General features: G+C 32.7%; 2 protein-coding genes across 2 annotated transcripts in view; both read left to right on the top strand.

The window, feature by feature from the left end:
- The first annotated feature begins 182 nt into the window (after nt 1-182).
- On the top strand, nt 183-8,026 carry LOC105317644 (transcription factor E4F1). The gene is made up of 3 exons (XM_011414352.4): nt 183-274; nt 1,853-3,942; nt 4,790-8,026. Exons 2-3 carry the CDS (start codon nt 1,974-1,976, stop codon nt 5,281-5,283), a joined length of 2,463 nt encoding a protein of 820 aa, XP_011412654.3. The 5' UTR covers nt 183-274; nt 1,853-1,973; the 3' UTR covers nt 5,284-8,026.
- Nucleotides 8,027-8,768: 742 nt separating this feature from the next.
- The window catches only part of LOC105317649 (uncharacterized), a 40,016-nt gene continuing 25,826 nt past the window's right edge, over nt 8,769-22,958 (top strand). Inside the window, exons 1-11 of the mRNA XM_066084480.1 lie at nt 8,769-9,712; nt 11,763-11,978; nt 12,059-12,295; nt 13,005-13,145; nt 13,581-13,718; nt 16,966-17,181; nt 17,263-17,499; nt 18,217-18,357; nt 18,633-18,770; nt 21,204-21,419; nt 21,501-21,737. Of these exons, the coding sequence (XP_065940552.1) occupies nt 9,652-9,712; nt 11,763-11,978; nt 12,059-12,295; nt 13,005-13,145; nt 13,581-13,718; nt 16,966-17,181; nt 17,263-17,499; nt 18,217-18,357; nt 18,633-18,770; nt 21,204-21,419; nt 21,501-21,737 (1,978 nt within the window). The 5' untranslated portion in view covers nt 8,769-9,651. The remainder of the gene's footprint in view (nt 9,713-11,762; nt 11,979-12,058; nt 12,296-13,004; nt 13,146-13,580; nt 13,719-16,965; nt 17,182-17,262; nt 17,500-18,216; nt 18,358-18,632; nt 18,771-21,203; nt 21,420-21,500; nt 21,738-22,958) is intronic.

Genomic DNA, 22,958 nt, shown 5'->3' with positions numbered 1-22,958 from the left:
GTTCTTTGAGAAACTTTTAAGTAGAATATTGCAATCAAGATTATATGTTGCGTGTCTATTTTTTCTATTCCCATTATTATTCCGTGTTGTTTTAAACATTTCATTCACGCTTTCCCTTTTTCTCTCATTATTTTATTTCCGGAAAAAGCATATCCGCATTGCTGCAGTTTTATTTTTAGGTATGTCAAGGGAGGGAACTGAAATGTTTTTATTGTTCGATGCCGTTTGGCCGTCTGAAAAAAAAATATGATGCAAATTCGGTGATCTTCTTACGGTAAGTACAATGTACATCTCTTTTTAAATATCATCTATTGATGCCGCCCACGTTACTACTGCCATTGTGCGAAGTATCATCAGTGGGTGTAACGTTGCTGTGGCCCGCGTTTCCTCTGAATTTTAGATTTTAAAGAAAACGCATCTTTTACCTCAAATGCGCTATATTTGCTTCTTTTAACTGTTAATGTATATAAAAATACATGTATGGATATTGTTCTGAAAGTCTTGAATCTATTAGAAGTCAGTGTACGTAATTAACAGATTATTCGTACAAAATTTATTTTGTAATGGACAGTTCATCTCTTCTTCTTCTTCTTCTTAAGAGCTGACTCCAGTAAAATATTTTCTTGCTTCTGTTCATATACATACGTCCCTGCAGTTTATACATGATTGGCACGTTCTTTCGAGATATTTCATTTGTCATTTGTATTGTTGATTTGTGCATTTGTTGTGGGATTAAATGAATATTGTGAAGGTTTTAACAATTTCAGTGATTTATAAAATATAAACACTGAACGTGTTGAAAGAAAAAAGCTAAAATAAGAGATAAAAATATCAGAACTATTCTTTTTGACCATATTATTAGCAGTAATATATTAGGCAATCAGATTAAAATAAGATCTTTGATCCGCTCTGACAAATTCAATGTGTAGCGACATCAAATTTGTAGGAGCGGATCAAAGATCTTATTTTAATCAGATTGTGTATCAGGAAAAGTCATACCATGGAGGCCGAGTACCTGGAGATTTCGTACTCTTATAAAACGGTTAAAAGAGAACAGGTTCTCTCTGACAACTATCCCCTGGAGAATTTATATTTTCTTGTCATACTTCCAGCAGATACATACCATATTTATTAAGGACTTTCATATCAACATTCATCTTAGCAAAACATATTTGAACATATTGTTTGAAAATTAAGAGGCAGTAGGAAACGGTAAAATGTCAACAAGGTATTATTTTCTAACATGTCTCCAGGTTACAAGTTTTCCAACTCTCTCTTAAAGATTCATTATTAGCTACCGGTACATGTGGCTGGCATAAAAAGAGTGTTTTAAACTCATCAGAAAACTAGCTAGACAGCTAGTTGTCAGCCCTTTAAAAATTCAGCAGCCCACAGAAAATGATTGGCATTTGTTTAATTTTATTTGCATGCATAACATACAGGAATTAATTTTGCATGTAAAACATTCGCAAATCTCTCTTTCGTTTTCATAAACTTTGTTTTTTTTTCTTTAGTTATGTTGTTATCGAACACCCTTCTTTTTAGGGCTAATAGTCCTTTATTCTGTAGCATGTCTGGGGGACTCTTTCAGAGCATAGTCTACATAAATTAAATGCTTATATTGACTGTTGTTAAATGACCATACAAGAAAAGCGATAGTGTGATTAATAATAAAAAATCTTAATAAAGAACCCCAATCCTGATATTATGTACACTTCCCTCAAAATAATCACTACGTCCAGTTGGGTGCTCGTACAAACAAATTTGTTTGTCCCTGCCAAAAGTTATGCGTCTTGGGCGGACGGTTATTTCAAACACTGATAAAAATTATTTTTTTGTTTTTATTTTGCAGAATTTTAAAGACCTTTTACCATGAGGAAACAACGCCTCTATCTTCTCATTATGAGTCAGATGAGTGACACTTATTACCAATATGGAATTCTCTTTTTGACATCCTTTATAACAGTGTGAATATGGCAGAATCTTCAGACAGTGGTACACAAGATGAACCAATCATGTACAGTCAGAAGTCATATCCTGTGAATTCATTGGACAATGCCTCCTGGGATGTAAACAATGAAATCCAAAACCAGGGTTATTTTGAGTTTTCATCAAAACATAGGTTAAAACACAGCTTTGAATTACCACCAGGGAGGGGTCATTTAATGAATGGACTAAAAAATCAGATTCCAGATACTACTCAATCCAGCTGTGATAAAAGTTACCATAAAGTGGATTCTATTTCTGTGCCAATTTATAATAATGATAGTGCTCACAGTTTAATAAACAGTACATCAGAAAGTTTGGATCAAGAAACCAGTAGAAACCTTTCTAGAGGAAGAAACCGAAGGAAACCTAAGCATAGTCTCTCCAAGACAGAGCTTTATGAGGAAAATGTGGATGATAATTTTTCAAACAACACAAAACCTTCTTATGAGATGGGCGACCAAGGGCAAAGCAGCTTATCAGACGAGAAAGACTCAAATTTTCACATCAGGAGAAGCATGCAGAGGATAAGGCCTGAATACGTACAAGTACCTGCTGATCCTAGTTACATAAAACCTGAATTTGCACAAAGTTTTCCAGATTCCAGTTCAAAAAGCAGGGTATATGACCAAGTTCCTCAACAATCAAATTTTACAGAACCTACTTGCGAACAAGTTCCACCTGATGCAAGTTCTCTTCTCGGAAATGAAATTGAAGCTGAAAGTCAGAAAAATCAGTTTGAATGTAAGGAATGTCATATTACATTGTCAGATTTTGACTTGTACACAGATCATTTGATGTCCCACCACACAAGTCATGAAAACAGTGGTATAAATTCACAAAACATGGGGATTTATAACGAGGATATGCTGAACAGCATAGCAGAAATGATAAAAGCAAGGACAGGGGAAAATGAAGTGAATCAGGGACAGTCTGACTCTTGTAGCATGTCTGGTGTGTCTGAAGGAGGTCTGGAAATAGATCTATCCCCAAACTTGGAAGATAGACAGATGGGAGAAGGAATGAAGACAGAGGTCAACACAAAAGAAGGAATGGAAATAAAGAATTTTGAAGGAAAAGTGAAAGGCAAGAGAGGAAGAAAGAAAAAGACTGAGCAGTCCTCACCAGATACAAATTCTATCAAATGTCCTGTGTGCTCAAAGGGGTTCAAAACACGAAACAATTTAAAAACCCATTTATGCAAGTTTCATAGTGAAAAGAGAGATGTTCTGCAGAGCTTTTTTGCTTTTGGAGAAAAACTGAGAGAAAAGTCTGTGTGTGATTTATGTGGAAAATGTTTTATTTCCAAGACTGCTTTACAAAGACATGTTGAATCACGCCATCCTGCAGAAACAATTGCAAAGTGTAATGAATGTCCAGAGGTGTTTGCGAACAACGAAACTCTCTATGAGCACATGAGTAAGCACCATGGAAATGGGAGTATTCACAACTATAAACCTGATACCTCAGAAGAATTAAGCCATGTAATAGGAACCAAAGAGATTCTGGATAAAAATGAAAACCATCAAACCTCATTGAAGGCAAATGTCTTAAACCAAGCAGCAACCAATAGAAATCTGCTTCTCTGTGACGAAGCGACTCTCGTCCAAGAAATCCAAAAAGCAATTGCAGACCCAAGGACCAGAAATACTCATCAAAACCATGAGATAGATGCTAACCATTCCAGTAATGTCAGTTCTGAGCAGGAAGAAATGGAGTTAGTTGGAACAGAACCACAGACATCCCACTACTTCCAGAGAGAAATAGACCTACCTACTGAAGAATCTGAGAAAACCAAGGACATCTACTGCAGTGTGTGTCTCTTGTTCTTTGAGTCAGTGGAGAAGTTAATGCTACACTTTGTGACTTCTAGTGAGTGCCTGAACAGCAAAGAGTGCCCTGTGTGTGGGAAAGTCATCAACTCCAGCCTGAAAGAACACCTCAAGTCTCACTCAGGTATGTGATTGATGAAATGCAATATGGTACATCAGTTTTCATTATTATTAGCATATCAGATTTAATGTCAGTAATGAGGAAAAGTCAAAGATGCAGTACCAACGAGACCCAACCTAACACTAGACAAACCTCAAAAGCTGACCCTATGTTTGCTTTGCATCTAATCGGGGTCTGCATTTTAAAATTTGCATCTGCTCTGGGTATGCCCGTGTTTTTCTTATGGGTTTTAGCCTCCACTTTTACACATTTAAGTGTGAAGCAGACCAGTCTTTTATCTTACTGCTTGTAGAGTACAACATGTGTAGACATTTTATCATTTTTATCATTTTTCAGTAGCAATCGTACAATAAGGACATGCATTTATTTAATGACAAATTTTCCGATACCTATGACCAAGGTAAAAGATTGAAATTTTGTACGTAGATAAATATATAATTTTATTTTACTACTGTATAGGCTCATGTTTAGGGGACCTTTTTTTTCAGCCAAAATTAAAATATGTGTAGTGTATCTATATACATGTATGTACAATGTATGTAAGTATTTTAATTTCTACATGTTAAGTGTACAATATCAATCATTATTGACAATTTTCCTGCACAAGGATTAGATTAAAAATGAATGTTAAAAATAGATATTTTTTTGGTCGACACTTTCATTGGTCAAAGCATCGAACTAGAGTTTTGATAATGTGGCACTGATTGGTTAACACGATATCCTGTTAGACCAGAGAACAAGTCTGCTTTCAGGGTCTGCTTGTTAGACATGAACAGATTTTTTAAAAAATGCAAAATTATAATGTATACGTATACATTTAAATTTGTGTCTTTAATCTTTGTTTTTACAGATGACCGACCATATCAGTGTGAAATCTGCAAAGCTAGCTTCAAGAGGAACCACCAGATGAAACTTCACAAACAGACAGTGCACTCAGACCTCAGATTGTACCACTGTGAGTTGTGTGAAAAGTCGTTCAAGCGTAGAGACAAGTTAACGTGTCACTACCGGACACACTCCGATGAACACCCATTCATGTGCACGGAATGCGGCAGCGTCTTCAAGTGGAAGCACCACCTTAAACGTCACAGAGATAACGTCCATGCAGACAAGGCGTCGCAGATCAAGGCTCGAAGGTTTCCCTGCAGTGTGTGCGGAAACTGCTTTAAATGGCGGCATCATCTGAAGCGACACCTGCGAAATGTGCATCGCTTGTTCGATGGATTATGGGATGGGGAAGATACTAAAATGTCACTGGACTCTGAAAATTCATTGGCTGTTCCAAAAAGTAGTTTGCCTGTAGTTGGGTCAGAAGAATTGAGTAAAGTAGATGGAAATTCATGAAGGGAAATTTATGGTATTTTCAGTATTGCAGAAAAGTTGTATGTTTAGATATTGATATGGAAACGCTTTGTTGATGCAGCAATAATGGTTTTAGAATTAAAAGCACATACTGTCAAATTAATGCCATGTATTTAAATGATTTGAAATAAGATGAAACTTCAGGTAGCTAAGTATCAGTTAGGTTTAAAAGAAAGAAAATAATTATAATTTTTAAAAAAGTAGTATGTTTGGTCATCTTCACTGTCATAATATTTCATATGCCCCATAGTTAATTTGAAACGCATTTAGAGGTTTTCGAATGTTCATGGTAAAATAAACTACATCATGAGACATCATGAAAAAAAGGTTGAAACTACCTCTCCATAGAATTTGAAGGTTTTTAAATTTAAACTTTTTGTTCCATTTAGCAGAGATCTTTATCGTTACAGCAAAACTCGGTTATAACGAAGTCACTGGGACTTAAAAAATTACTTCGCTATATCCTTATTTCGTTATTATAACCGTATAAGAAATTCATTCAATTTACATAGCTGGAGATCCAAGATGACTTCGCTATATCCGTAAATTCGCAATATCCGTGTTCGTACTGAACGAGTTTTACTACTATTATTAAAGAGAGAACACAACACTTAAAGACTTTAAATGAAAATGTTGCTCAATCAACAAAGGATAAATAAATTATGCCTTATCTATGTATTTAGATACTACTTTGCAAAGGACAAATTTTGAAAGTACAGTACATGTAGCTAGTTCCATGTGTCTCAGTTTGATTCACTGTTTTGTACCAGGTACAGATATTCATGGCTCATTTGATGACCCTTAGTTAGTGCTATTTAAAGTGACTAAAAAAATACATTTATTTAGTTGTAAACACCAGTCCCCAATTCTTTAATGCATGTTTAGGTATAGTTGTTTTTTTCGTTGCTGAATTGCCATTCATTGTTTTTAGGAAAGATATTCAAGATTTGTTATTTTTGAGATTTATATTGATAAACATGAAAAGTGCTACTAGTTAAGTATATGTAGGTGTACACCTATATTTATATGTATTTAAATTTTTAACCAGGTATATGTTTTGTAGAAGTTTATTTTCCAATCCCAAACACTGAGAGTATACTCAAACCAAGCTTTTTAAAATTAATAATTGTTCAGGGCAGGTTGTTTTACATTTATAAACCCACAGCTTTTCATCATAAAGCTTTAGTTATATAAATACATGTACAGAGTAGATTACTTAAGACAAATGCAAACCGGGGATCTATGTGAAATGGAAATAAAATTTTGATAATTTGAGTTGTTTCTACATGTACAATGTAATTTAATGTAAACACCTATTAAAGCCATGATTTTAAAAGAGTTGTTAGATAAGTGTTTATACAAACTTTTGTTTTTTGTTTTTTTTATTTAGTATTTTTTTCACTGTATTAAGTTGCATTTTTTGTAAGTCAATAAGTGCTATATTGTTGTTTTCACTGGTTAACATTTGATCATCAAATTATATGCATATATTACATGTAGTAATATGTAATTTTATTATTGTTTATTTTAAGCGACCTGTGACATGGTTTTTGTAAAGATTTGGATGGACGATGAATATAATATGTGATGTTACATAACAGGTCACCAAAGCTGTATTTTTTAAATTTTCAATGTGAAAATTTTGACTCTTAATTTATCAAATTAATATCTCCAACAGATTGTTAAAAAAACTAAAAAATGTTATTACATGTAGGTTGTGTGTATTGTAAAATTGACCAATCACACACATATTTCATTGTTGTCATCAATTTATTACTAAGATATGCATGTCTTAAAAAGTGACTTGCAAAAAAGAAAAAATCAGTGTATCAAGTCAACACTTTATGATTATTATGTAAGCTATCTGAAATTATAAAAATATATTATATTATACATGTAGAAATATTACATTATACCTTTAAGTAAATTTCATAATTTCAGTGTAATTTTTTCCATACGAAATTGTCTGCATATTCAATATAGATAAAAATGTTGAACACATTGTGATACGATGTACCAGTTTTTTTTTTATTTTTGACCGAATGGAATTTTATGACAAAAATAATATTCCATCAGTTCAGTAAGAAGCAATTGTTTATATATTAACACTGAAGGAGGTTGGATTGTCAACAAATTACACATCAGTTCTACATTTAAATATAAAAAATGTTGGCCATTATTTAGCAAATTTAATATTTTGGATACAAACACTAAATTAGCCAAAAAATATTGTCATTTACCTTTGAAGAAGAAGCACGTTGATAAATATTGTTCTAAAAAAAAGTCCCGGCCATCTATCCCTCTTAAATGTGCTAGTGTATAAAATTATTAATATCATATTTTTAATATTACATGTATTTTGACCAAAAAAATAAACTCATTTGTCTCACTCATTTTCAATACAGGAAAATATATGTTTGTTGAACATGTTGTATATATGCAGCATGTAATCTTTTTAGAGATTGTTTTCAATTGATAACTGGTTTTATGTAAGATGTACATGTATAGAACCATAGAGAAATATGTGCTAATGAGAGAGAGATAGAGAGAGAGAGAGAGAGATTTTATACTTTGTGATAAATCGAATATTTAGGCAACAATCTATACACTGTTCACAAGTTTTTTTATCTATGTATATTTGAATACAATGTGTAAATGTAATTGTCTTATGAATATTTTTTACATTCTTAAAAAGATTTAACTTAAATACGTAGGTAACAAAGAATCCTGTTTTATCTTTTCTTTTATCCTTTAAAAAAAAATATTAAATATACACAAAGCAGTTTTGTCTCTAAAAATTAATGTAGAAGGAAGAAATAAAGAAGTAGAAGGGGGAGTTGGGGGGTCTTGCTTATAGCTATATTGTGTTGATTTGCAATAATAGCCGGGTAATTAAGGCATTATAGGCGGGGGATTTCCCCGCCTCCCGGGTCTTAAAGACAACCCTGAGTCAAAGGTATATTTACATCCAATGAGTATGATTCCCTCCATTTTTTACCGAAATTATTTTAAGGTGGTATGGGACATCTGTCGATATTAATGTGGATTAAAGTACTACAGTATATAATTGAAAAAATTTCACTGGTTTAGAATTTTCAAATTTTACAATATTTGGCCCAAAAGAAATAGCTTTAAAAAAATTTAAAAATATTTTGTAAAGGTAAAAATTGTAAAACCCCCAGCGGGATTCGAACTCATGACTTACAGGTTCGTAGTGAACCCTCTAACCCACTGCGCTACGGAGTTAGGTGACCAGTTTTGGAAAGAAGCTACTTATATAATTACACTTTATTTTATTGTTTATTTCGATAAACAATACGTCACAACATGGAAGTGTCCCATACCACCTTAAACGATCGGTCGAAATCATCAGCAACACGGACTGCACGAAATTATCTTTATGATGTAAGGCTTAAATTCCCATGTACAATGTAAGACGACTCGGTCGTTTCTTTTATCTAACGTTCTGATGTACATTAGCAATTTTTTAGTTTAATTTTACTTCTCTAGTTCTCTTTCCGATCAATTCTTCATTTTGGTAAAGGAACAATGTGACTTAGATTAATGAAATGCTTATGCAGGTTTTGAAGATGGCGATCATTGCAGAACAATAATTACATATTAAATAGATAACGCGAAGCTCTGAGACATATAATTTGTTTACAGTGTACCCCCTTAATGTTGATATCTAGAAAATGATTTTAGAATGTCTTTTTGTTTCAATATCCGTTATGAAGTTATATAATTGATTTGATATATCGTTCCCCCGTACTTAATGGCTCTAAAGAAAAATATGGAGAAAATGTAAAACATTTTGGAGTAAATAACAGTCATGTCACGCTGTGAATATACTAAAAATCAAAAGAAAGTGCCAGATTTACTGCTGTTCTGTATATTTACAGTACAACGTACATTTGCATCATTATTTTTTTTTAAGTCACGTGTACACGTAACTATTATGAAACCGTTTTGGAGAACCGGGGCATGCGCAGATCTAGAGGGGAAAAGGGGGATATCAAGACCCGCCTCCTTTCGGAAATTAAAATTTACTAAATTCACACAGTAAATTAACCGAAAATAGGCCTAGGACTACCCCCTTCCCGAAATTACTTGGTTACCCCCCCCCCCCTTCCAGGAAAGTTTTCTCGACTTGTAGGGCCTTATATTGAGTCATTACAAAATTATTTAGATATAATATTGAATGGGTATACTATGTAAAGAGTGACGTTCTGGCGGTGGTGACATATTTAGTACAATTTTTCTTTTAAAAGCTTTTGCTGATGGTGACCCAGAAAACAACTTCCTCCTCGTAGTATTTGTAGTTATTTCAAAGTCAGTTCATGGATCAACATGGCTGCACTCCTCACTTTTTGTTGTATTTCAATATTCTTCGTCGAAGTTCAAACGTATGGTAAGTATGCATTTCTTTTATTAAGAAACTCTAAAAGCATATTGTCTTGAAGCTATATGAAGTATATTTTTATGTTACATATTGACGTCAAGTAAATGTTGGACTTTTAAAAACAGAAAACACGTTAGCATATCAAAAATCAAGTTACAAACAAGAAAGTACAGTTACAACAGATTACAAAGAAAAATATACGTACATAACTGCACAAAGAGCCAGAAATGACAAATATTTAAGATTGTTATTTAACCCCTTTCTTATTATTTTTTCTCAAGTTTCCATTGTTTATTGTTGCAATGACGCATTCATTTACTTTTTTATAGAATGATGTAAATGCATGTAATTGACCTGTTGTCAAAAGCAGAACACTGATTAAAAAAAATTAGACATGTGTTATCTTTAAATTCACCAGTTCTTAAAACAATGAAAACAAATAATTCCTTATAAGATAAAAAAAAGTGTGTCTATTGACTCATTTTTAATATCGATAAAAACATTTTTCTTTCATAATAATAAAAATAATAATTAAGTTTCTAAATTTTTTGAGTAGCTTTTTTATAACTTTTAAATGATGTACGTGTAATACCTTTAATATCTCTAGATAACTAAAAGACGTCCAATGCTCAGGAATACCACTTCACTCTTATCTGAGAAATGAATAACTCGCTCTGTTTATTTTTTTCTTTTAACTCTGTGTATTGTTTTTTCACATGTTAAAATGTAACTGGCAATGCAATTGAATTTCTTTGCGTAGTTTTAACAAGATCTTGTATTTTCCATAGAAGTTTACTTTTAAGTTTACTCATCAAAACAAACTGTCAGCTATTGAATACCTTCTTTCTTTTAATTCGCCGAAAAAGCTCACTCAATACATAGTCGGTCAAAATCTAAAACGCCTGCCCTATTACTTGGTATTAATGCTGTTTCTACTAAAAATCCACGCCCTTGGAGTGTCATTGTGTTCAATATATATATATATATTATGAGTACAATCATCGAATTAGAGTTTCACACGCACTACTTGAAGACAAAGCTCTCGTTAAATCGGCTCTGATTAAAATATTATACTTTAGAATTATCTATGCCATCAAACTGAAAGCAATTGTAAAAGATGTTGGCATTAGCGAACACGGATAATAATACTACGGCTATATAATGGACGCCTTCATAACTTCCCTTCGATATCCACACATAAGTTGTATTACAAAAGAGCGCTTATACTTGTTACAGGGGACTGATGTAATAAATAGATGTGTCGATGTTAAAAAAAAAGATAGTAGGTTTTGCTGCCAGTAAAATATGATATATGTTGCTGTTTTCTATATTAAGAATATAACTGAATCACATGGAAACATCCAAATGTGCCGTGAAAACATAACATTCAACTAATTGAATTAAAAATTTGAAACTTTATTTATTCAAATCAAATGGTACTCAGTTCTTCTAAAGCAGGCACAGTCTAGGTATTTTTTTAACTAAAAGAATTAAAGTGTAAAGGAAGAATCTGATGCTGCATACAATTGATTTAATGTGAGAAATCATTGCCAAGTCAGAATAATCTAAAAGCTAAAAGGCACAGGCTTTGATAACTTTCCACAACGAATAGGTTATCCTTGTATATACATGTACTAGGGTGACTATATTTTTTGTTAATACATTTACATTTTCAATTTTTGTTTGTTTGGTGTTTGTGATAACACCACGGATCAAGTTAGTACAGTATAATTCAGTACACTTTATCCAAGTTGCAAGGACCTTGCATAGGGAGGGGGGGGGGAACGGAGTCTGCCTATATATATATATTATATTTGACTAAAATATTGTCAATAATTCACAATTGTACAATTACAAAAATGTATAAATAAAGAACCAAGGAATCACAAAGTTTAATATAACGTAAAAACAATTATCCTCAAGGCGGCGTCAAATCTATAATTGATTCCTTTGGGCTATAAACTTTTTTATAACGGCCTGGTTCAAAATTACTACGTTATAATTATACTGAAAGAATGATTTCTGAAATACTTTTAATGAATTGTATTGATTGTTACAGACCAACTTGTCGGAAGCTTTACCACAGTCAAAAGTAGCTCAACTCACGGAGCACACTGGGCATCGTACGCTGTGGACGGCGATTTCAATCAGGGTGTAGACCGCTGTTTTCATAGTGGTGTGAACGAGACGATTAAGGAGGCGTGGCTTCAAATAGACCTAGGAAGAGTTTTTAGTGTCAGTTCAGTCAAACTCTGGTTCAGGAGTGATGAAGACTGTACGTATGATGATACTGTCCATTTAACTAGTTTATTTGAAATTGTTAGCAAGACATTGATCTAAATCCTGTATTTATAGTTGGATCATCATGGATCAAGAAATCACGACTCCCGGGGTTTTCGATCCGTCTGTCGAACGATACCACTGTACCAACACCACTTTCATCTTGTTACACATCTTTACAATCCAACGACATGCCGACCGTTATAGAGAGAGCCTGTGAGAAAACAACCAGATATGTCTGGATTTATCAGGATCATATCTCTCCAGGAGACGAATGCCCGATCCTAGAAATCTGTGAAGTCCAAGTTTTCGGTACATATGAAAGAAGCAATGCTTAAGGTCTTATTTCTATACTATTTCTTTCTACTTGATGACATTAAACTCATTGTGAGTAGATTTTTTTCTAATTTATTTACTCTAGATGTAATGCTATGCGAAATATTAAATGCATTTCATACATACGGTATGTCTACAAAATGTACACCGTTAAGATCCTCAGGCCTAGCAGCTCTTGAAAGGAATTTGGTAATTAGGTGGTTATTGTAATGACTTTAAAACATCTTAGCACTATTCAGCCTTTTATAGCTTAAATCTAAATGATGCTAATATCACTGACGAGTACCGTAATAATTATCATTATTATACTTTCATGTTTAATACTGAAATCTGGTTAGTTTAGACGCAGTCTTTAATCTGTTATATTGACCTCAGCGTTAGTAACACGCTTAGCAACGGGTAACACAACGAATTTACAAAATTATGCGCGTACAGTTCGTCATAGAATTCACGTCATTTCTAAATAAGTAAGATAGGTTTTCTTTAGAATAAAGCCATTCGGTATCATAAAAGAGATACCTGTTTGGCAGGGTAACATAAAAATTACACTCCTTGAAAACCATTGTCAACACTCGCTTCACGTCGGATGACATTGGTTTTCTCAGGGATGTTAATTTCAATCGTTAACCTCCCAAACAGGCGCAATTTGTATTTTATTCTACTAACGTTAAGTTTATTTATTAAGGATGTGAAACCGGATACTATGGTGATCACTGTCGTCACAAATGTGATCACTGTATGAATAAAGCAAACTGTGGGATCAAGGACGGCAGGTGTGATGAATCGGGATGTGCCACGTCTGGATACCAACCTCCACTATGTACAGGTAAAACGTATCTAAAGCAAACTTAAATAAATTATTTGGTTCCATTGCCTAGTAAAATGGTCATTTCTATAATTTTACCTGCTCTTCCATAAATTTTTTTTGTGTTTTGAGCTGTTGCAAAAAAATATTTCTTGCTTAGACTGACAGACTTATTTAGTAATAAATAAAGAAATCAACGATGAATAAATATTGTTTGCGTTACTTATCGTTTTGGAAATCTATGCAAGAACACTGTATATGATTTTTTTTTTAGAATAATAGATATACAATCGTGAAAATGATACGATTTTTATTCATAAATCTCTACCCATTACATGAACACTAAATTAGATAAAAATACAATGCTTATGACCATTCGGGTTATCTCTTTTATTTTCCCTTTCTTTTCTTCATAATTTGTATGATGGATAAAAATTGTTTGTTGTTTAAATTTAGCTTGTTTAAACGATACATATGGAAATGACTGCGAATACACATGCGGCCACTGTTACAACCATGCCGTTTGTGACAGAAATAACATAACGTGTTCAAATGGGTGTGGAAAGGATTATAGCGGAAGTGATTGTAAACAGCGTAAGTGTTTCAAACCCTTTTACAGATGTATTAAGGACGACGGACCCAATCAAGATTCCGCACTTCTGTGCAGAAATCCGCGCATACTATTTGAATATGACTGTCGTAATAACGTACATCAGAAAACGAGAAAATAATAATTTTTCATTCTACTTAATATAATTTGTGATGCCTATATATTTTTAGTGTAGAAAAAAAAAAACTTGTTCGATTTTGCTCTGTTTGCGACGAACTCAGCTCGTTATATTTCCACGGTTTATAACTCCAAAAACGCCTAAAGTCAGCTTATAATTTTATAATCTGGTATATATTTAATTTATACCTTAATTTAACGATATTTTTATGCATAGGAGTTAATGTAACGTCAGGCACTTTGGAGAAAAACCCTATTGTAGAAATGAATTGGTTTGCCGTCCATAAAAACCTTAGCCATCGAATTTTCCTTCATAAAATTTACTTTAGAAATATTTTCATTGACTGGTGGTAAGCATTTTACTTCGGTGTGTTATAAAACGAAATAAAGCTTTCCTTTACACACAACGTCCAATATTTATACATGGTATTGTATTTGGATGTTGCATATTTACATACAGTTTGACAATCTGAATTTTTAAATTAAGACCCATGTTCAAAGTGTAACAACATCTTTCATATTATTAAGGTTTTTCATTTCCAAATGAAAACACCTATTTTTGTGATAAGCGAAAAACCTTGAGGTAACTCCATACTCGTAAAATTCTTTGAGGAAAGTTGAAAAACCGAACTGATTTCAACTTAATAGACTTAAATGTCATCAATTGTTAGAAAACATATACATGTCATCGCACTTTTTGAGATGCCAGATAAACATAAACTAAAGCATATTTTAGCATCAGGAAACTGTATTTTTTGGTTAAAAGTAAAATCTTGTAGGCAGAAATTTGTTTTTCTTGTTTAATTTTAATGTCAACTTTATCAGAAAACTAAAATTACAAAAATAGTTTAAAATTAATCGTTGGAATAAGAAAAACTATAACATTTAAACATACAACTGAGAGAAAAGTCAGAAAAAGAGTTATTTCCCCTTTGCATAGATAAGATGTATAAAAATTTGGAAATTTAGGATAAAATTAAGTGCAATAATATCTTGAACCTACCAATAATTATAATTACATCCATGTGATTATATTCACATAAAATAAATAAAACTACCTTACACAATTTTTAAAGAATTCAAAGCTTTACAAAAAGGTGTGACGTCACAGAACACTGGATCTACTTTAAATGGATTTTAATATTTTTTCAAAAAATGTTTTCCCTACTATTAAGGTCCACCGTTTCAAATTGAAAGCATATTGTTTTTGTTAGGTCTCTTTTTTTCTTTTTTTTATTCTCTTTTTTATCCCGACCTTTTTTTCAAATGCTATGTCTCGGAAACGCTTTGATAGATCTATCATTTTAAATTTACAGAGATAAAAAGAATAAGTAGCAATAAATGTATAGGTAGTGAAAAAATAATATACTAATTTTTGGATTAATGACATCGCTCACTGTCGTCGATTTATTTTCTAAATTTTGATTTTTAAAGGGTCATTTTGTTCGTCAAAAATCTCTAAAACGGTTTGAGATGAAACTTCAAATTTTCAGTGATGGTAGGTGGTAGATCGCATTTGTACAATTTACAGGTGGTACATGTAAATGATTGTTGTCTGTCACTGCCGGTCGTCCCCGGACGCGAAATTAAAAAAAAAGTAATTTTTCAAATTTGTGCTCTTTTTTAATTATTTTCTTAAAAACTTTATATATGTCAATCAAGCAATCCTCAGGAATGAACTTTTTTTTCTTCCGTTTTGAGATGTACTTTATTTGATTTTGTCCGAGTGAGATCTTCAAAAGACGGTAAGTTGTTGAACAACCAAACGCTGTGATAAACCTTCATAAGTTTATGTGCAGAAAAGGGAAAAATGATTTGTCCGTCACTTTCGGTCGTGTTATTGTGATCAATATATTGATATTAGGCTTGGGCCGAACAACATTGTTTAGTAATGCATTATATTGCCATTAGTTCATGAATTTAGGCATTATATTTTTACCAAAACTGCTTAAGCTTATCGAACTGATGCAGAGCAATATCATTACTAGAAAAAAGTAATGCATTGCCATTACTTTGTAAAAAGTAATAACTTTTATAAAAGTTAAACCAACACCTTCTCTGACACTGTGAATCAAAGCTTGTTGTTCTTTTTAAAGTATTCCTTAGTATTGTTAGTTTTAGTGATAAATTTTTAGTTTTGTTTTTACCCATGGGGAAGTAATTTATTTACACATAATATTTATATCAGCTAAGGACTAGACAGTTAATCATAAGTAATAGATTTTGCCTCAAATTGATGTTTTACACGCACTGCAGAAAGTCAGGGTTACATACATATAACATCAGACTTAAAAGAATTGAAAAAGGGGACATGTGGGCAAAGAAGATGACAGATAACAACTTTATAGTAGCGCCTTCATGACTTCCCCCCGATATCTCATAATAATGTGTATTACATAAGAACGCTTATACATGTAACAAGGACTGATGTACTAAATAAATGTGTCGATGTTCAGAAAGATAGAACACTGTGATTTGATATATTTCGAAACTATAACAACATAATAATGAAAAACCATAAAAATTGGCCGTAAAAACAAAACATAAAAAAAAAATTGAATTTTCATTTGAATATCAAAGTTTACTTATCAAAATTGTTTGTTTTGCAATTTAAAACGTTCAATACTAAACCATAATAGAACTTCCAAAGCAGCACAAGTCAGATTTTTCATTGAAATATATCGTGTCTACATCTGTGTTGATATGTTGACATGTATATTTTCGATATGGTTTGCTGTGTTTGATAACGAATCCAATGCGTACCGTATAGTTTGATACTTTCATCAAAGTTGCAAAAAGCTCCGCGCTGGGGAACAAGCCGGATTTGCATATATTATACGTCATGTAAAATACTTGTAATCGTCAATTAATCAATATGTAGTTAAACAATATTACAATTGCTAAAAAGTTGCATAAATATGATTAACTAAGAATTGTTCTTAACATTATGAGATGATAGGTATCACCGAGGCGATATCCAATAATTTACCGAGTGTTTTGGGCTTCTTTAAAATGGATAAGCCCCCATCCGATGTTATCACCCCATAATAATACCCAAGCAATGCTTTCTTTAATGATAAATGATATGTTTATAAATTTCATTGATTGTTATAGATCAATTTGTCAGAAGTTATTCCCAAGTCAAAGCTAGCTCAATTGACGGAGCCCGATGGACATCGTACGCTGTTGACGGCAACTTTAATCAGAGTATAAGCCACTGCTTTCATAGTGACGTGAACGATACTATAAAAGATGCATGGCTTCGAGTAGACCTAGGGAGAGTATTTAGTGTCAGCTCGGTCAAACTCTGGTACAGGAGTGATGGAGAATGTATGTATGATGATATTTTACACTCAACTAGTTCATTTAAAATTTGTTAGCAGAAAATTTACTTAAGTTTTCTATTTATAGTTGGATCATCTTGGATCAAGAAATCTCGGCTCCCAGGGTTTTCGATCCGTGTGTCGAACGATACTACTGTACCAACATCACACTCTTCATGTTACACATCTCTACCATCTGAAAACATGTCGACTGTTATAGAGAGAGACTGCGAAAAAACAGCCAAATATGTTTGGATTTATCAGGATCATATCTCTCCAGGAGACGTATGCCCGATCCTAGAAATCTGCGAAGTTCAAGTTTTTGGTACGTTAAAATGTGTGCATATGAATGAAGCAATGAAAAGAACTTTTTCTAAACGCAAGAAATAGCTGTAGACTTCTAAATGTTTTCATTTAGCTATTACCTTTAAATCTATTGTTTCGTGAAATATTATATGCATATTATACAAACGGTCTGCCTTCAACTTGTATTATTTTGAAATACGCGCTGACATAAGAGTATAAACAAAAAAAAAATTCAAATTCCATTGAATTTTAGTGGCTTGTTCGTTTCAAAAAAATCTGATGAAAAAGTGAAAAAAAAAATACAACTGTCGTTTTGTAATTTATTTATATAACCTGATGGGAGTAAAGCATACAAAACTCACAGTATATCTCTTTTTAATTCAAAATATTTAACATACGTATAATAATACTAAGGATGACAATCTCCAACCGGTAAACAGATGAATCGGGCGAAACTATGGTAACCGGTTACAACATTGAAATTTGTCAATCATTTTTGATGGTACGAAACTATAGCTTAATAAAGTTAAATTGGACACCGTTGAGATCCTATGGTTTAGCTCTTGAGAGAAAAAGATAACATTGGGTGTTTATCATAGAGAATTTTAAAACAACTTGGTACTGCTTTTTTGTTCAGCCTTTTTATCTAATTGATAAATGATGCTTATATCACTGATGAATATCGTAACGATTATCATTAGTGTACTAACATTTAGTTTGTTTTGTTTTTTCTAAGGATGTGAAACTGGTTACTATGGTGATCACTGTCGTCACAAATGTGACCACTGTATGAATAAAGCAAACTGTGGGATCAAGGACGGCAGGTGTGATGAATTGGGATGTGCCGCGTCTGGATATCAACCCCCACTATGTAGAGGTGATGAAACATCTAAAACAAACACTTTTTGAATGTAAAATGATTTATATTAATTAATCTCTACCCATTACCCGAGTTCTGAATTTGATCGAAACACATTTTTTTAAGCTAATGAACATTCGAGTTCTCTTTTTATCTTTCGTTTCTCCTTTGTTTTAATTTGTATGATTTTTTTTTATGCTAATGACCATTCGAGTTCTCTTTTTATCTTTCGTTTCTCCTTTGTTTTAATTTGTATGAAATATACACAATAGTTTTGAATTTTTTAAATTTAGCTTGTTTAAACAATGCATATGGAAGTGACTGCGAATACAAATGTGGTCACTGTTTCAACAATGCCTCTTGTGACACAAGTGATGGAACGTGTTTGAATGGGTGTGAAAAGGGCTATAGAGGAAGTGATTGTAAACAGCGTAAGTGTTTTACAACCTTGTACTTTAATCGATCGTTGGTACATGTAGGCGTTGAACTTTGATGTGGTAAACTACAAAATAAAGACTTCATTTACAGAAATCATCTAATCTGTATATAAAGTAATATGTTTGGACGTTGCCCATGTACGTGTTGTTTGTCTATCTGAATTATGAAACAAGCAGTTATGTTCAAAGGAAGACCTTATTGTGTTCTTACTGTTTATTTTATGGACTACTGTTGTCAACAGAAAAAACTCAAAAGTGATTTTAATGTGTTTTTTCTTCTATCATTAATGTTATCCGTTTCAAAGTGTTTTTTTTCCTGTATAAATAACTTTGATTTTTTTTCTTTTAAATGCGCCCATTGATTTCTTGGAACTATACAGATGAAAGAAATTAGAGAAAACTAAATATGATCATCTTTGATCTAATGGCGTCGTGTCAAGTCGTCGATTTTGTCTATTTTGTCAACTTTCAGTATTTACAATTGTTATCATGTCCGGAAACCCCTTCCCCCAAACAAAACAAAAATAAACGTTTAAAACGGTTTGAAAAGAAACTTGAGAGTTCAAGAGATGGAAGATATTGTATTTGTAAAAATCACAAGAGGTATATATTGCCGTTTGTCACTTTCGGTCGTTAGCGGTAGCAAAAACAAAAAACAACAACCAAACAGACAAACAAGCGTTTTAAGAATTTTATATTTTTCAATTTCTTATTGAAAGCACTGAAGTGATTCTTACAAATGAAAATGTTACATCTTATGAAATATTTATGATATTATTGAGATGCTTTTCTTTCTGAATTTGATCGCGCGAAAGCTGCAAAAAAACAATCATGTTGAGGAATTAAACTTTGCCGTATGATAAACTTTAATAAATAGATGTGCATAAAAGGTGTCAATGATTTGTCCTTCGCTTCCGGTCCTCACCGGAAACAAACACATTTTAAGATTCTACTTCGTTATTTTCAACAGCATTTTTAAAACCAGCATTAACTAAGATATGTTATTGAGAAGTTCTTTTCTTTCCTTAACTGCTCTTTTCCGCGCGAGATATAAACAAATATCGTTCAGTGATTGAGAAATCAAACTTTGTTATAATATAGAACTTTACATACTTTTTTAATAACATTATAATATCCGTTTCTGTTAACCAATGGCTGGGCAGTTAACCATGGGTATAGCTTTTGACTCCAACTACTGTGGAATCATTAGATTTCGTGGTGGCTCAGTTTTCGTGGAATTCGTGGTTACCTCTTATCCACGAAATAACATCCTTCACGAATTGTTAATTAGGGTAATAAAGTCATATTTCCTTTTGTAGATATATGAGAATGCACGAAATTACGTCCCCATGAACCTGTAAAATTTAAGCCATCCACGAACATTGGCCCTCACGAAATTCAATGATTCCACAGTATTTGGAGACACGTCCTGACAAAAGTCAAAATCTTAAGACGGCTCTAATTAATGTCTTAGATGTTAATGTTATAGACACTGTATAGCATCAAACTGAAAACAATTGAAAAAGGGTACATTGGGATATTAGCAAACACAGATGATAATACCACGACTATATGGTGAACGGATTAAGTTCCTTACGATTTCCCAAATATGATTTGTATTAAAAAAAAAGGTTTCTAACACTGACAGATATGATACTTATATGTGTCTATGTTAAGAAAGGTTTGATATGATTTGCAGTTTTCTATAACAAAAAAGGTAACCATGAACCACCATCAAAATTGCATAAAAAACAAAACATAAAAAAAGTTTTCATACAAAAAACAAAGGTATTAATCGAAAGAATTAATAACTAGCAATCTTTATTTTTAATGCTCACCTTATCAAATTTTAAAACAACACTAGTCTGGATTTTTCGCTGCAAAAACTTATAATTAATGTAACAAACCTTATATTGCATGAAATGATTTATTGCGAGTAAACATGGCTGAATCGGTATTATTTTCTGAACTCAAAAGACTTTGATAACTTGCACAACAATTAAGGCCCTGCTTTATATCTGCGTGTCTATAATTTTGTAGATTTATTTGCTTATTCATTTGCAAGTTATTAGGTTTTTGTGTGTTTGCGTGATGCTCTACGAATCAATTATGTATCGTCTAATTTGATGCATTTCATCAAAGTCGCGATGATTTTCATATATTATACGTCATGAAAAAAACGAATTGATGTCAATAATTCAGTATCTGGTCTTACAATAGCTAAAAATGTTATGAATATGATTAAAAAGGAATCATGTTTTGAACATTTTGATATGATTGTCATCGTCAAGGCGAGAAAAAAATCTTTCACTGAGTCTTTTGGGATTCTTTGAATTTTATAAGGACCCCGTCCAAGATTATCCTCCCATTATACATTCACAGAATCATTTCTGAAATATTTCTATATAGATTTCATTGATGTTATAGACCAAGCTGTCAAAAGCTTTTACCAAGTCAAGGCTAGCTCAGTTGACGGAGCCCGATGGGCATCATATGCTGTGGACGGCGATTTCAATCAGAGTATAAGCCACTGTTTCCATAGTGGTGTCAACGAAACAATAGAAAAGGCGTGGCTTCGAATTGACCTAGGAAGAGTATTTAGTGTCAGCTCAGTCAAACTCTGGTACAGAAGTGATGGAGATTGTACGTATGATTAAATTCTACACTCGACTAGTTGACTTTGAAATCTTATGCATTTAATTCATCCAAGTTGTCTAATTATAGTTGGGTCATCTTTGAGCAAGAAATCTCGGCTCCCGGGGTTTTCGATTCGTGTGTCGAACGATACCACTGTACCAACATCAATCTCATCTTGTTACACATCTTTACCATCCGACGACATGCGGACCATTATTGAGAGAGACTGCGAGAGAACAACCAGATATGTCTGGATTTATCAGGATCATATCTCTCCAGGAGATATATGCCCGATCCTAGAAATCTGTGAAGTTCAAGTTTTTGGTAAGTTTCAATTTAAAATACGATTGATGGAATGCAATTAACTCTTATAAACGTACACAGCAATGTCATACGGGTTTTATTGATGGCAAATTACCCATTATAAGATGAATTTTTGGTTAATATTTTGTCTCTGTATGTAATTATACAAAAATTTTTAAAGACAAATAGTAGCGTTAACAAGTATTTCATATATAAGTACAATAACTATTTCATAGTAGGGACTATATGTTGGAACTCCTTGAAAAGCCCCAATACATTCCTAAAATGTATTCCTATTCCACCTTGATAAAAGAGATATCAACAATCAATGATATTTGGATTTTTGTATGACCTTGACTTTTAACCATTTTGTCATTTTGATTGGCCATAGTAGACGCTTCCATTGTTTGTGGTCCGATGTCTCTATGATGAATGGTTTAAAGGTTTTCCTTTTTTTTTTTATCGAAGTTTCAGGGGCAATAACTGTTAGAAAGGGACAACAGATCCTTTCAGAATGAACCATTGAAGAAGCCTTTAAGTTAACTAAAAACGTTTCAAGCCTTCATCTCTAATAGTTTCAATGAATAGCGATAACAAGTATTTCATACGCAATGGGCAATAACATTTGTAAGTTCTGAGGGTTATCACGCAAAGGTGTCACAACTGACCTGTTGTGATGGGTTTTTTTAACATTTTTCCCTTATGAAATCATATGGATGACTCTTGTTTTCCAACAAACAACAACAATATGAAAAAATAAACAATAAATTTATCTACATATGTACAAAGAAATTATTAATCATAGTTCTCAACGGGCCTCCATAATCTTGTGCATAGTCCACATCTTTCTACCACGCTCCACCACTTTCCACCATGTTCCACCACGATCCACCACGCTTCACCACGATTCACAAAAATCCACCCCGTCCCCTCAGGTTAACAATAACTTTAGAATTATAAAATTGGTCACCTACAATTAACACACAATTTTCTAATAAATCATTACAAACATAAGTTTTATGCAAACCCACTAATGGCTACTATAGCTTTAAAAACAAGTAAATTAACGACATTATAGTACACACATTAATACGTTCTTGTTCTTGTAGGTGAATATGATCAAACACGTACCAGACAATTTATGTAATAAATAGCAATACAATTCATCCGCCGACAAAAAATAACGTAAAGTTACACTTACTGAGTTGTGGCAATAAAAATACAGAAAATGTAGGCAATCAG

Source organism: Magallana gigas, chromosome 1 (assembly GCF_963853765.1).
Source record: "Magallana gigas chromosome 1, xbMagGiga1.1, whole genome shotgun sequence".
Classification (NCBI taxonomy): domain Eukaryota; kingdom Metazoa; phylum Mollusca; class Bivalvia; order Ostreida; family Ostreidae; genus Magallana; species Magallana gigas.
Note: the sequence above shows the minus strand (reverse complement) of the source record. Positions and strands in the feature narration are given on the sequence as shown.